Raw genomic sequence first — 13,472 nt, 5'->3', positions numbered from 1 at the left:
TTCTGCAGCCTCTTCAGGTGTTCTTTATTCAGTGGCTAAGGTATTGAGCTCCTGGTTGTCTTTGAATGTCACACAAATGGTTTAATATTCTATCCTGGAGATGGCAGAAAACCACTGGAGATAATCAAGGATGGGAGTGTCAGGGTCTGGCCTGCACTTCAGAACAATCCCTTCCCAGGCAGGGTGGAAGGTAGAAGAGTAGAGGTTTAGTCAGAGGCAACCAGCAGGAGGATATTGCAATAATCCAGGTGTGAAGTCATGTAGATGTTCCAGTAGCAGAGAACAGGAGGGGAACATATTAGAGAGATGTTGCAAGCAGACCTTGGCAATACATTATATATAGGGGGCGAGAAACAATGAGGACTTGAGTGTGAAACTGAAACTACAAACCCAGGAGATGCAGGCAACCCTGCAGGTGGCAGAGGTTAATTTCTGTGTCCCAGAAGAAACCCAGATTTGACCCCACCTAAAAATCAGAGCACAAGACTCCATAAATTCTCACGTACAATTGCCTTTCCTTGAGGTACCGCTTACTGATGAGCATTTCTCTTCTCTTTCAGCTGCACTCCTACCTGAAGAACACCCAGTTTAAGAACATTGTTGGTGAGCAGGTGTTTGTGGATGAGAACAGACGTACAGAGGCTCAGTATGCCATTATGAACTATGGATACTTTGATTATTATAATGATCATCTTCTGTACGTGGGGGACTTTATCCCAGAAGCTCAGCCCGGTCAAGATTTTACAATTTGTGCAAATGTCATAGTGTGGGACCTGTGGAGTTCAAAGGTCAGAGACATTATTATTAATTTGTGCTCCTAAACAGGAAGAAACCTTGACTTATGTGATGTACTCTCCATTATTGACAGGTGCAGCTGGGTGGGAAAATGGCTAGAATGCAAGATCTCGTTCTCTTTCACTTGTCATAAGTTCATACATGTGTCCCCTGTTTTCTCTGCAGCAATCCTCTTTATCATTTTTATAACATTATAATACTTTATTATATTTATAACATCTATATAAGTATATTGTTAAATGCACAGAGAAATTTAGTTGCATATATATACATATATGTAAAGTTATATGTATGTGTTCACACAGATATCTATAAATATAATATGTAGTTCAACAAATCTCCAATTTATGGACACCGTTTCATATTCCCATTTTTTGCCATTTCGAAAGCAGGCATAAATATAATTTTAATTTGTATTGTTTCAACTTATATAACAAAGAAGGAAAAAACCTTTAACTTTACACAGCACAACATAGAGATTCAATATATAACCATGACTTTCTATTACTTATTGTTTACTTTCTTCCTACAAGATGTATATATGTATCTATATATCTATTTGTATGTGTTTGTGTGTTTGTGTGTGTTTGTGTGTGTGTGTGTGTGTGTGCATGCAAAACAAAAGTATCCATGTTCTATCTCTTTGCAGGTAAATTGTTTATACTTGCATCTGTCCTTTGAAATTGATTTTAGAAGGTATAGCACACAAAATGTCTTAGACTTCAAAAGTTTTATTAGAAAACCATTGCTGTTACTGTGCACAATATTTCTTAGTTCAAATCAATTTATTTTTTATTATTTCATGCAAATTTTCCCCTCTTTTTCTAAAATCAACCAGGTCACCATATCTAATAGCACACCACTATTTTCTCACTATTTTATACACCAAATCTTATTTAGTCACAATGGATAGAACACCTACACTGGAGCCAGGGGGACCTGAGCTTACATCGAGTTTGAGACACTGAACACTGCTTAGATGTTTGACTCTAATCAAGTTGCTTAATCCCAATTCACGCACACACACACACACACACACACACACACACACACACACACTCACACATACATTCACTCACAACCAAATAAGACCAAACTCTCTTAGAATTATCTTTTAATATCTAATTGCTGAAATGAATCAAGTCCATCAGAGCTGATCATAATCTTACTCCTCTGTAAAATGTTCTCAGGGTTCTGTTCATTTCACTCAGCCTCAGTTTAATTCAGTCTTTCTGAAATCATCCTAGTCATTCTTTCTTACAGAACAATAATATTCCAGTAGATTCCTATGCTATAACTTATTTACCCCTTCCCCACCTGATGGGAATTGACTCAATTTCCAATTCCTTGTCCCTACAAAAAGAGTTGCTTGAAACCTTTTTTCATCTATTTGTTCTTTGCCCTCTTTTATGATCTCTTTGAGACAGATACTCAGTAGAGACACTGCTGGATAAGAGGATATGCATATTTTCTTAGTCCTTTGAACATCATTGCTCTCAAGAATGGTTGAGTCATTACAGAACTCCACCAATAATAATTAGCATCCAAGTTTTTCCATATCTCTACCAACATTAATTATTATCTTTTTCTGCCATCTTACTCAATCAGAGAATGTTAGGTTCTCACTAAGTGCTAAGTCAGTACTTGACAATTCTCTAGTTCTGGCCTTTAGTGGGAGTTTTCCTTGTGAATTCCTGGGGAGGAGCTTGCATGCTCAGGAGGAGCAAATTCATTGGTTGAAGTAATTTTTCCCTGAAGCCCTTGTGTTATCCCAAGCCCATTCTCTGGGAGGATAAAAGAGGGCGGCATCTAGAGATAGGGAGTCTTGTCGAAGCCAGACTTGAGGTGGCTCTCTGGAGGGAGAGAAAGAGTCTCTACACCAGGTCACAATTGGAGGCAGTTAATGACAGTAGATCTCCTCCCAGAGAGTGATTAACAGTCTCTGGAGATGACAGCACATTACAAGAGAAAGTTTCCTTTATTTGGATTTTCATAGTCAGTATTGATTTAGAGCAGTAGTCTTCAAACTTTTTAAATAGGGGGCCAGTTCACTTTCCCTCAGACTGTTGGGGGGCTGGACTATAATAAAAACAAAAGCTCACACTCTGTATCTGCCACTCAGCCCATTTGCCATAACTAGGCCGGCCCCACAAACCTAGTCAGCGGGCTTCTTCTGGCCCACAGGCCATAGTTTGAAAACTCCTGATTTAGAGCATATTTTCATATGATGAAAAATGGCTTCAATTTCTTCATCTGAAAATAGTTGGTTCATTCTTTTGACCATTTATCAATTGGGGAATGGCTTATATTTTTATAAAATTGACTTATATACATACATAACATATATATATATATAAATCTATGTATTTATGTATTGAGAAATGAGACCTTCAAAAGAGAGAGTGCATTAAAAAAAAATTTCCAAATCTTATTGGTTCTATTCAAATCTTGGCTATCCTGGTTTTTTGTTGTTGTTGTTGTTGTTTTGTTTTTGGTTTTTTTTTTTTTGTTTTGTTTTTTTGTTTTTTTTTTTTTTGTGCAGAATGTTTTCCATTTGATTTACTCAAAATCATCTGTTTTGCATGTTTAATGTTCTCCATTTCTTCTTTGGTCATAAATTCCTCCCTTCTCCAAATATCCAAGGGATAGATCAGCCTTTATTCCCATAATTTGCTTATAGTATCACCATTTATGTCTAAATAATGAATCATTTTTTTTCTTATCTTAATATAATACTTTGGATGTTGGTTAATGTCTAGTTTCCAGGTTTCCCAGCACTTTTAATCAATGAGTGCATTCTTCTCCCAGAACATCGAGTCTTTCATTTTATCAAACACTAGATTACAATAATTGTTGACAATTCTGCATTGTATATTATTTTATTCCACTGATCCACTATGTTTTTTGCCAATACCAAGTACCTTTGAAAGGTACTGTTATAATGGTTTTATTTCTATAAGTTCTAGACCTTATTTGTTTGCATTTTTCATTATTTCATTAATTCCTGACATTTTGTTTTTCCAGATGAATTTTTTAAAATTATTTTTCTGATTCTAAAAAGCAAGGTCTTGGCAGGAGGATTAGAATGGCACTGAATAAGAAGATTAATTAGAATTAACATTTGATTAGATTAGCTTGGCCTACAAATGAGCACTTGATATATTTCTGATTGTTTAGATCTCACTTTATTTGTAGGAAAAGTGTTTTGTAATTCTGTTCCTATTTTTCCTGCCTTTATCTTAACAGACAGACATCCAAATATTTTATATGCCTACCATTATTGTCTTTTTCCTTTCCATACCTTGCTGCTAAGATTTATTGGTAACATATAGAAATACTGATAATATATTTGTTTATTTTACATCCTGTGGAACTGATAATGTTGTTAATTGTTTCTAGTAGCTTTATAGTTGATTCTCTGGAATTGTATAAATATAACATCATGTTATCTACAAAGTGTGATAGATTTTTTTCCTGCACAAATTACCAGATTCATTCAAAAATTTCTTCCATTCTATTTGCTTAAATTAACACTTCTAGTACATTACTGAATAATAGTGGTGAGAATAGGTAACCCTATCTTATTGTAGATGTGTTGAGCTTATCCTCATAAACATATAATATTTTCTGAAAGGTTTAGCTAGATGCTATTTATAATATTTAAAAGAACTCCATTTATCCCTATGCTCTCTAGTGTTTTTAATAAAAAATAGATGTTCTATTTTCCCAAATAATTTCTCTGCATGGATGGAGATAATTGTATGACATCTGTTACTTTAGTTTTTGATATAGACGGTTATGTTGATAGTTTTCCTTATACTGAGCCAGCCTTGCATTTCAGATATAAATCCCAGTTGGGCATAATGTATTATGTTTCATGACAAGCTACTAGAATCTCTTTTCCCTAGGTTTTTGCATCAGTATTAATTAGGGAAATAGGTTTGTAATTTTCTCTTTCTATTTTGGAGTTTTTTGGTTTCCACATCAATACAATTTCTATGTCATAAAAGAAATGTGGTAGAACAACTTCTTAAATCATTTTTTTCCAAATAGCTTACACAATATTAGAATTCATTGTTCTTTAAATGATGAAGAGAATTCACTTGTTCAGGAAATTTTTTTGAGGGGATTGAGTTAACTGATTTTCCAATTACATTTTCTAAAATGAACCTCTTTAATTATGTTATTTCCTTTTCTATTATTCGGGATGAGCTATATTTTTCTAAGGATTCATTCATATCATTTAGATTCATGTCATTTTTATTAGCATAAGTTTGGGGAAATTGTTCCTAATTTTTGCTTAAATTTCTACTTCATTCATGATAAGTTCATGCTGTTCATGATTCATACTGGTAACTTGATTTCCTTCTTTCCTTTTTCTAATCATATTAACCAAAATTTAATCTATTTTGTTGTCTTTTTTTTCATAAAACTCAAATTTCAATTTTATTATTAATTCAAGTTTCCTCCCTTTCAATTGTATCGATGTCTAATTTAATTTTCAGAATTTCTGTTATTTAATTGGAAATATTTAACTTGTTCTAGCTCTATCTTTTTTACTTGAACCCCCAGTTCGTTGGTCTCCTCTTTATCTATGTTATCCACAAGAACATTTAGAGACATAAATTTTCAGCATTTCCTGTTTGGCTGCAATCCATATATTATTGGCATGCCATCTTATTATTGACATTTTCTTGGAAAAAATTATTGACTTTTCTATCATCTGTTGTTAGACTTACTCATTATTAATGATTGAATTATTTACTTTCTAATTAATTTTGGGTCGACTTTTCCATGGTCATTTATTAGAAGTATTTTTTATTGCATCATGATCTGAAAAGCATACATTTTGCACATCTATCTTTCTATATTTGATTCAGAAGATCTTATGCTCTAAGAAGTTTTTGTAGAAGTGGATCATAATCCACTGAGAAAAAGATCTATTCTGCTCTATCCCTTTTCAATAGTCTTCAGAGCTCTATCTTACCTAATTTTCTAAAGTTCTATTCACCTTCCAAACTTCTTTCTTGTTTACTTTGTGGTTTGATTTATCCACTACTTACTATTTTGTCGATCCTGGTTCTATTTTCCACATCATTAGTTTCTTCAGTGAAATATTTTATATTTTCTTCAAAGTTTTCACTTAATTTTTACTTTTGTTTCATTGATTTTATTTGTCTATTTGAGTCATTCGTTTCCATCTGTCAGATTCTAAGTTTTAGTAACTACATTTTTTTTTCTATCAGTGTTTCATCTTCTTTTGCATTTGGCCAATTATAAAAATGCCCATGGACATGGAAATGGAAATTTTGTTCCATGGCTTTTTAAAAATTTCTCTAATTTTATTTTAAGGTGTTATTTTCTTTTTCAATTCGCTCAAATTGATTTTCATTTTTTAACAATCTTTTTTTAATAATAGCTTTTTATATACAACACATATGTGTGGGTAATATTTCAACACTGGCCCTTGCAAAACCTTCTATTCCAACTTGTCCCCTCCTTTCCCCTCTCCTCTATATGGCAGATAGACCAATACATGTTAAATATCTTTTTGTGTGTGTGTGTGTGTGTGTGTGTGTGTGTGTGTGTGTGTGTGTGTGTTTTGAGGCTGGGGTTAAGTGATTTGCCCAGGGTCACACAGCTAGGAAGTGTTAAGTGTCTGAGACCAGATTTGAACTCTGGTCCTCCTGAATTCAGGGCTGGGTGCTCTAGTCACTGTGCTACCTAGCTGCCCCACATGTTAAATATGTTAAAGCATATGTATTTAACATATGCAATACATATATATATATATATATACACACATATATATACATATGCATATACATAAAAGGATCTTAAAAGAGAGCTAGAAAAAATGGGGAAAGGAAAGCTTTGCAATAGGTTCAGGATAACATATGTAGCTCATTAAAAGATAGAGTAGAAAAAGAAATCAACTCCCTGAAAAACAGAATTGTGAAATGGAAAAGATACACAACTCCCAGGAAAACAGAAGCTATGAATTGGAAAAGGTAAACAATTCCAGAGAAAGGAGAATTTGTGAACTGGAAAAAGAAAATAATTCTTTTTTTAAAAACTTGGCAAATTGGGGAAAAATTTCATAAAACAATACAACTCACTAAAAAACTCAATTGGACAAATACAAAAAGAAATAAAAAAGTGAACGAAGAAAATCATGCTACGGAATATTATTGTTCTGTAAGGAGTGACTAGTAGGATGATTTTAGAGAAGACTGGAGAGACTTACAGGAACCGATGCTAAGTGAAATGAGCAGAAAAAGGAGATCATTGTATACTTCACCAACAATACTATATTATGATCAATTCTGTTGGACATTGATCTCTTCAACAATGAGAAGATCAAAATGTCTTCCAATGAACAGAAGCAATTACATCCAGAGAAAGAACAATGGGAAATTAATATGGACCACAACATGACATTTCTGCTCTTTCTGTTATCGTTTGCTTGCATTTTTGTTTTTTCTCTCAGATTATATTTACCTATGTGGTAGGGAAGAGATCAAATCCACCTTTAGGTCTAGAGCCAACCTGATTTTGACTTCCACAGGGTCTGAAATCTGCTCTCTTTCCCTATAGAAGTTATCAACATTTAGTTAGAGCTTGCATTGCCTTTTTGCTCATTTTAAGGAAAAAAACACAAAAGCTACAGTCTACTTATGGGGGACAGTGTCTTATGTCCAAGCTGCCTCTGTAGACAATAGCAAGTGGCAATGAAGCTGCCTTGAGATTAGCCATTGTGGTGAAATCAGTGCCAGACGGAAGGCAGTATCTGTACTGAGGGCAGTGACTGTGGCTGCACTTGGATCATTCTGAGTCACTCCATTTGTTGGGTTGTTGGCCAGGTCTCTAGAGACTCCAGCATTTTGGGGTTATGGCCTTTACCCCTGTGTTTATAGCTTCTCTGCTGATCTACTGGCTTGCTGCCAGGGCAGAGTAGCCCACACTGTGCTAAAGTGCTCCCCCCAGATTTTCCACCAGCAGAGACCACACCCCCCCCTTTCTAGTCTGCTCAGCATGAGCTGTTTCTTGTGGTCTCACTGCCTGCCTGAGGTCTGTGCCTGGCCTAACCCAAGTCTGTCCCCATGCACGAGCAAAACAGATCTTTTCTGGAGAATTTCGAGAATATTTTCAGTTGGCAATATGTTGTACACCCAATATCCACAGGTTCTTACAATCAAGCACTAATTCTGAGGCTGAATTTTGTTAAAATTGATTCAGGGTAAAGGAGAGCTTAGGAAGACTCATGTGTTCTCTCCAGCATCTTGTTACCCCCCCCCCAACCAAATTGATTTTTAAGAAATAATTAATTTCTATATATTTTTATTTTTGCCAAATTCGTTTTTTAAAGAGTTGTTTCTTCTAGACATTTCCATATTTCCTCTTCCAAGCTTAGGTTCTTATTTTCGTCATCATTTTATTTCATAATTCTCATTCCTGCACATTTTTTCTGTCATCTCTTTTTTAAGATATTTTTTGAGCTTTTTCAGGAGAGGCTTTTGAGCTTAACAAGAGTTCATATCCCCCCCTTAGATTTTATTCATAGGCATTTTCTCATTGTTACCCTCTTCCAGTCTTCTATTATGATCTTCCCTGACTGATATCTCGTTATGGTCAGATCTTTTTTTTTTTCCTGCTCTTCTCACTTGTAAAATTTGAGCTCTGTTCCTTGGACACACAAGAGATAGTCTCAAGCTTCTTTTGCAGAATAACAGGGGTCTCTCATTGACTGTGTGGGGCCAATGGTGCTGCAGGCTTTGCCACTGGACTGGCTTGCTGAGGTTCACTGACTCCCAGGTTCTCTTCTATGTTTGCCCTGGATGTCTCACAGCTGAACTGCTGATGCACTGGCTTTCTGGATGAGGACACAGTAATCACTATTACTGTACTTTGGCTAAGTGACTCACACTAAATTCTCAATGCTGGACTTCTCCAGGCTGTCCTAGATGTACCCTACCTCTGCCACAAAGGTCTGTCTTGAAGGCATATTTGAAGCTCAAAAATTACATTCCAAATATTTCTGGGTTCTGTCATCGGGCACTTGTTCTGCCAAAAGTGTACACCACTCCTTCACCAATTCCTTCAATTTCTCTTTCATCATCTATTATTGAAGAAAACATTTCCAGTACAATATTGCATAATAATGGTGTTAATGGGCACCCTTGTTTAACCCTTGACTATATTAGGAATACTTCTAGGCATATAACATTCACATTACTTTGGGAACAGTACTTGCAATACAATGGCCAACCCCAAGAAGAAGCTTCAAGGTCTTTTTTGGGATCTCTCCCACATCTATGACTGAGACAAGGGAAGTCATCTTCTCTGTAATTGGCCAACATATGGACTATCCTTAAATGATCAGGGTGTGAAATACATTTTTGTGAATGGTTCAATAGGAGAAGGTTTGTCACTGAGTGCTGCAGAAGAGTGGGTGACAAATGCAAAGAATAAGTTGGATCATGTGATAATTAAAATACACTTTTAATTCTGTATCTGTAGAGGTTGTTCTCAAAATCAGAATGGCAAAAAACAGCTGCGTTTTTCTTCACAAACATAAATAGCTATCAGTTAAAAATGTTTATTCCTATCTCCTGTCACTGTCTTAGGTTCCCTCTGCAGTATGTACTGCCAGTTGTCCTGCTGGATTCAAGAAGTTGCCTTTGGAGGGGAAGCCACCTTGTTGCTTCAGCTGCTCCCCATGCTCAGAAGGAGAAATCTCCAGTCATAGGGGTGAGTTACTGCAAGGAACCCTACTTCTTGGTAATTTGGGGCAGTACTAGCATGTCTCTTTGGGTCTTCACTGTGGATGTGATAGGGCAATAAAAAAGTGAAGATCACAAAAAAGAGGGAGAAAGAATGAGGAGAAAAATATTTTTTAGGAAACAGAATGCTGAAAGCAAGGGTGGATCTGGTGTGTCACTGAAGCATTCTAGATGCTAATTTCAGATCTCATGGACCTGAAACATAGGGTGAAAATAAGGTGAATCCGATATTTGAAATACTAGTTAAAAAAATCCAATGAAGGATCCAAAGAGAATTTTTCTTTTAATTAATTGATGAAATGAAGGTATTAAAGGGTTACCTTTTCATTGTTGAATATATGCTGGAAAGGGTTCATTTCTCTTGGGATTTTGAAAAGGAAAAATTACAAAACAAAAGAAACATGTTTTCTGTAAGAAACTTGCCAGATATTTAGTAAGTAATTCTTCAATCAATCAATCAATAGTCATTTAGTATGAGAAGAAGTTGGTCATAAATAATGGGACAGAGGGATAAAGAGGAGATGAATCCTTCATTAAGGGAGATTCTATTTCAACAGAGGAGACAAGAAGACACACACTGTATCTACCAAGAAAATGTTTAAAAATTCATATAAATTCAACAATAGTAATTGTTGAAAGATGTAAACAGGGAGATGGAAAGAATGAGGAAGTATTGATATAGGCACCACTTTAACTTGAGTTGTTGCCCAACCCAACACAGGAAAAATCTGCATGTTTGATGCTAAAGGTCTCCACTATCTAAGCTTACTGTCCTTAGTGATTAGGTTAAGAAGAAAAGGTGACATCACTTTATGTAAAAGGAATAAAGAGAACTTGAACCAAAGCCAACCAGTGATCAAGGGCAAGAATAGTTTTGATCTGACCAGTGTACCAAGTAATTTACCAGTGACTGTGTCATCCCAGTAAAGAGATGCAAAGGTCTGGTCTAGCTCCTCTTGTCAGGATAAGCAAAAGTCCTGGCCCCACGTGTGGACGCCAATTGTAGCGAGCTGTAGTCTCCAGAAGTTGCTGGATCGCTCTCTGGGAAGAGATCTGCTGTGTCTACTCAAATCTCTTGGACAGATTCTTCTTCCTGTAGTGAACCATTGTCTCCAGGCAGTTGCTGTTAACTCTTGTCCAGAGAAGTGACTTCCCTTCCTGCAGAGAGCCGACTTCCCTTCCTGCAGAGAGCTGCGTCAAGCTAGATGTAGTGCAGAGTCTTTTCCTCTTTAACTCTTGTCCTTCTCCAGTCCAATCTGCTCTCCAGGCCCAATGTTGTGTCTTTTATCATCCCAGAGAATGGGCGTGGGATAATGCAAGGGCTTCTGGGAAGAACCACTTCAGCCAATGAGCTTGCTCCTTCTATCAAGTCAACCTGAGTTCTCACCTTGTAATTGTCCAGAAAACCTGAATTCTCACCTTGTCACTGTCCAGACAACCTGAGTTCTCACCTAGTAATCCTAACAAAGAGAGAATGGGGTTTTGTGTTCTATGGAAGCAGGACTTGCTGCAGCTCTCCTGACTATTTCCTGCTGTGGGAATCTAGGGAAATGTTTTAATCTAAATTTTAAGTCCTTGTTTGTCTCCTGCAGATGCTGAGCAGTGTCATAAGTGCCCAGAGGAGGAATATCCCAATGAGCAGAGAGATAGATGCCTCCCCAAGATTGTGACCTTCCTGGATGTGAATGAACCTTGGGGGAAGGCAGTGACAGCTGTAGCTCTTTCACTCTCATTCTTCACTGCCCTGGTTCTGTGGGTCTTTGTGAAATTCCAAGACACTCCCATAGTGCAAGCCAATAACAGGAACCTCAGCTACCTGCTCCTCACCTCCCTTTCCTCCTGCTTCCTCTGCTCCTTGCTCTTTGTGGGCCGTCCCACCACTGCCTCCTGCCTTTTCAGACAAACAGTATTTGCAGTTGTGTTCACAGTGGCTGTTTCCTCCATTTTGGCTAAAACCATCATAGTGGTTCTGGCTTTCAGGCTTACAGGGCCAGGGAACAGGATGCGGATATTCCTTCAGCCTAGAGTGCCCTACTGTGTTGTTCTCATCTGCTCCGGAATTCAAGGGCTTTTCTGTGCCATCTGGTTGGGGACATACCCCCCCTTTCCAGAAGCAGACACACACTCTGAATCCAGGCTCATCATCCTCACATGTAACGAGGGCTCTGCCTTTGCATTTTACTGTGTCCTGGGCTACATGGGCTTTCTGGCCCTGGGCAGCTTCACCATAGCCTTCCTGGCCAGGAACCTGCCTGATGCCTTCAATGAAGCCAAGTTCATCACTTTCAGCATGCTGGTGTTTTGCAGTGTCTGGATCTCTTTCCTCCCCTCATATCAGAGCTCCAAAGGGAAAGCCCTGATGATAGTGGAGATCTTCTCCATCTTGGCCTCCAGCGCTGGGTTACTGGGCTGCATTTTTATTCCCAAATGTCTTGTGATTCTCCTGACATCATGGGAAAATAACACAAAACAGAACAAGAATCAAAGGCCTTCCAGGAGCAAGAATTTATCTTTTTTTTAAAATTTGATATCTTTATTTGCCCCAGTTTCATTTAAAACACTATTTTTATCTTTATTTTTAAAGCTTTGACTTTCACATTCTCTCCTTTCTTCCCCAACCCCAGAAGCATCGAGCTTCCACATGTGCAGGTACATAAAATATTTTATAAATGTCATGATGCCTACATGCATCATTCCTTGACTTAATAAAAAGAACCTATATCTATATAGATAGATAGATAGATACATAGATAGATAGATATCTATATCTATATATATCTATATATCTATATATCTATATATCTATATCTATATCTATATCTATATCTGTATCTATATCTATATCTATACATCTATATCTATATCTATATCTATCTATCTATATATATATATCATCATAAAGCCCTTGAGAGTAGTTTTGGATCATTGTGTTGTTGAAAAACAAAGTTATTTGCAGGTGACCAGTCTGCTATATTGCTTGACTTTGTACACATTACCTTTTAGTTTTCATATTTTCATGTATATCTTTCCGGATTTTTCTGGTCATCATACATAGAGAATCATCAAAGTATTCCATCAGAATTACATACCACAATTTCTTCAATCATTCTGCATTTGATGGGAATTCTCTCAATTTCCAATTCTTTCCCCAAGTGACATCCAGATTTTTGTACATATAATTCCTTTTCCTTTTTTCTTAATCCTTTTTGGGTTTCAAGCCATGTTAGTTTTAGGTGGCTGAATTTGCCTAATTTTATGGCCTTTCAATATAGATCATATATTTTTATCAATATCAATTGGGGATTGGCTCATGTTTTAATATATTTCATTCCTTTATCTATACATTTGAGAAGAGCTGCTACATCAATGAAAGTTGCTTCAAAATTGTTTTTACAATGACTGTTGCTAACTGTATTTCTCCCATTAATTCCATTTTTTTTCAATTTATCCCTCATCAAAGGAGTTTACTTCTCACCACACTTTTCACAATATCCCTTCTTTTCTCAGCCTACCCCCTTCTCATATTCATTTTTCCTCCTACTAGCTTGCAAAATAATATGGATTTCTATAACTATGTTGAGTGTGTATGTTATTTCTTCTTACAGCCAGTTTGACTGATTGTAATATTCACTCACTGTCCATCCCCTCCTTTCTTTCCCTCCACTAAATGCTGTGTTTCCTCTTTAATAGAAGATAATTTATGCCATTCTCCTTCTCCTTTTCCCTTTCTCCCAATTCATTCCTCCAACCCTTAAATTTAATGAAATTTCTTTCAAAAAGGATTCTTTCATGTTCATATTCAATTCACACCTATGCACTCTCTTAATACACACTCCTTCTAACTTCCCTAATAATGGGAAAATTTCTCATGAATTACATGGAAGAATGTCAACA

At 36.5% G+C, this 13,472-nt stretch overlaps 1 protein-coding gene across 1 annotated transcript in view; it reads left to right on the top strand.

Annotated features, from left to right (window-relative positions):
- The window catches only part of LOC141565845 (vomeronasal type-2 receptor 26-like), a 33,531-nt gene extending 21,259 nt beyond the window's left edge, over nucleotides 1-12,272 (top strand). Inside the window, exons 5-7 of the mRNA XM_074309942.1 lie at nucleotides 561-732; nucleotides 9,436-9,546; nucleotides 11,171-12,272. Coding sequence (XP_074166043.1) covers nucleotides 561-732; nucleotides 9,436-9,546; nucleotides 11,171-12,099 — 1,212 coding nt within the window. The 3' untranslated portion in view covers nucleotides 12,100-12,272. The remainder of the gene's footprint in view (nucleotides 1-560; nucleotides 733-9,435; nucleotides 9,547-11,170) is intronic.
- The last annotated feature ends 1,200 nt before the right edge of the window (nucleotides 12,273-13,472 follow it).

This window comes from Sminthopsis crassicaudata, chromosome 1, assembly GCF_048593235.1.
Source record: "Sminthopsis crassicaudata isolate SCR6 chromosome 1, ASM4859323v1, whole genome shotgun sequence".
NCBI lineage: Eukaryota > Metazoa > Chordata > Mammalia > Dasyuromorphia > Dasyuridae > Sminthopsis > Sminthopsis crassicaudata.
The sequence above is the reverse complement of the archived record's forward strand: the minus strand, read 5'-3'. Positions and strand labels throughout refer to the sequence as shown.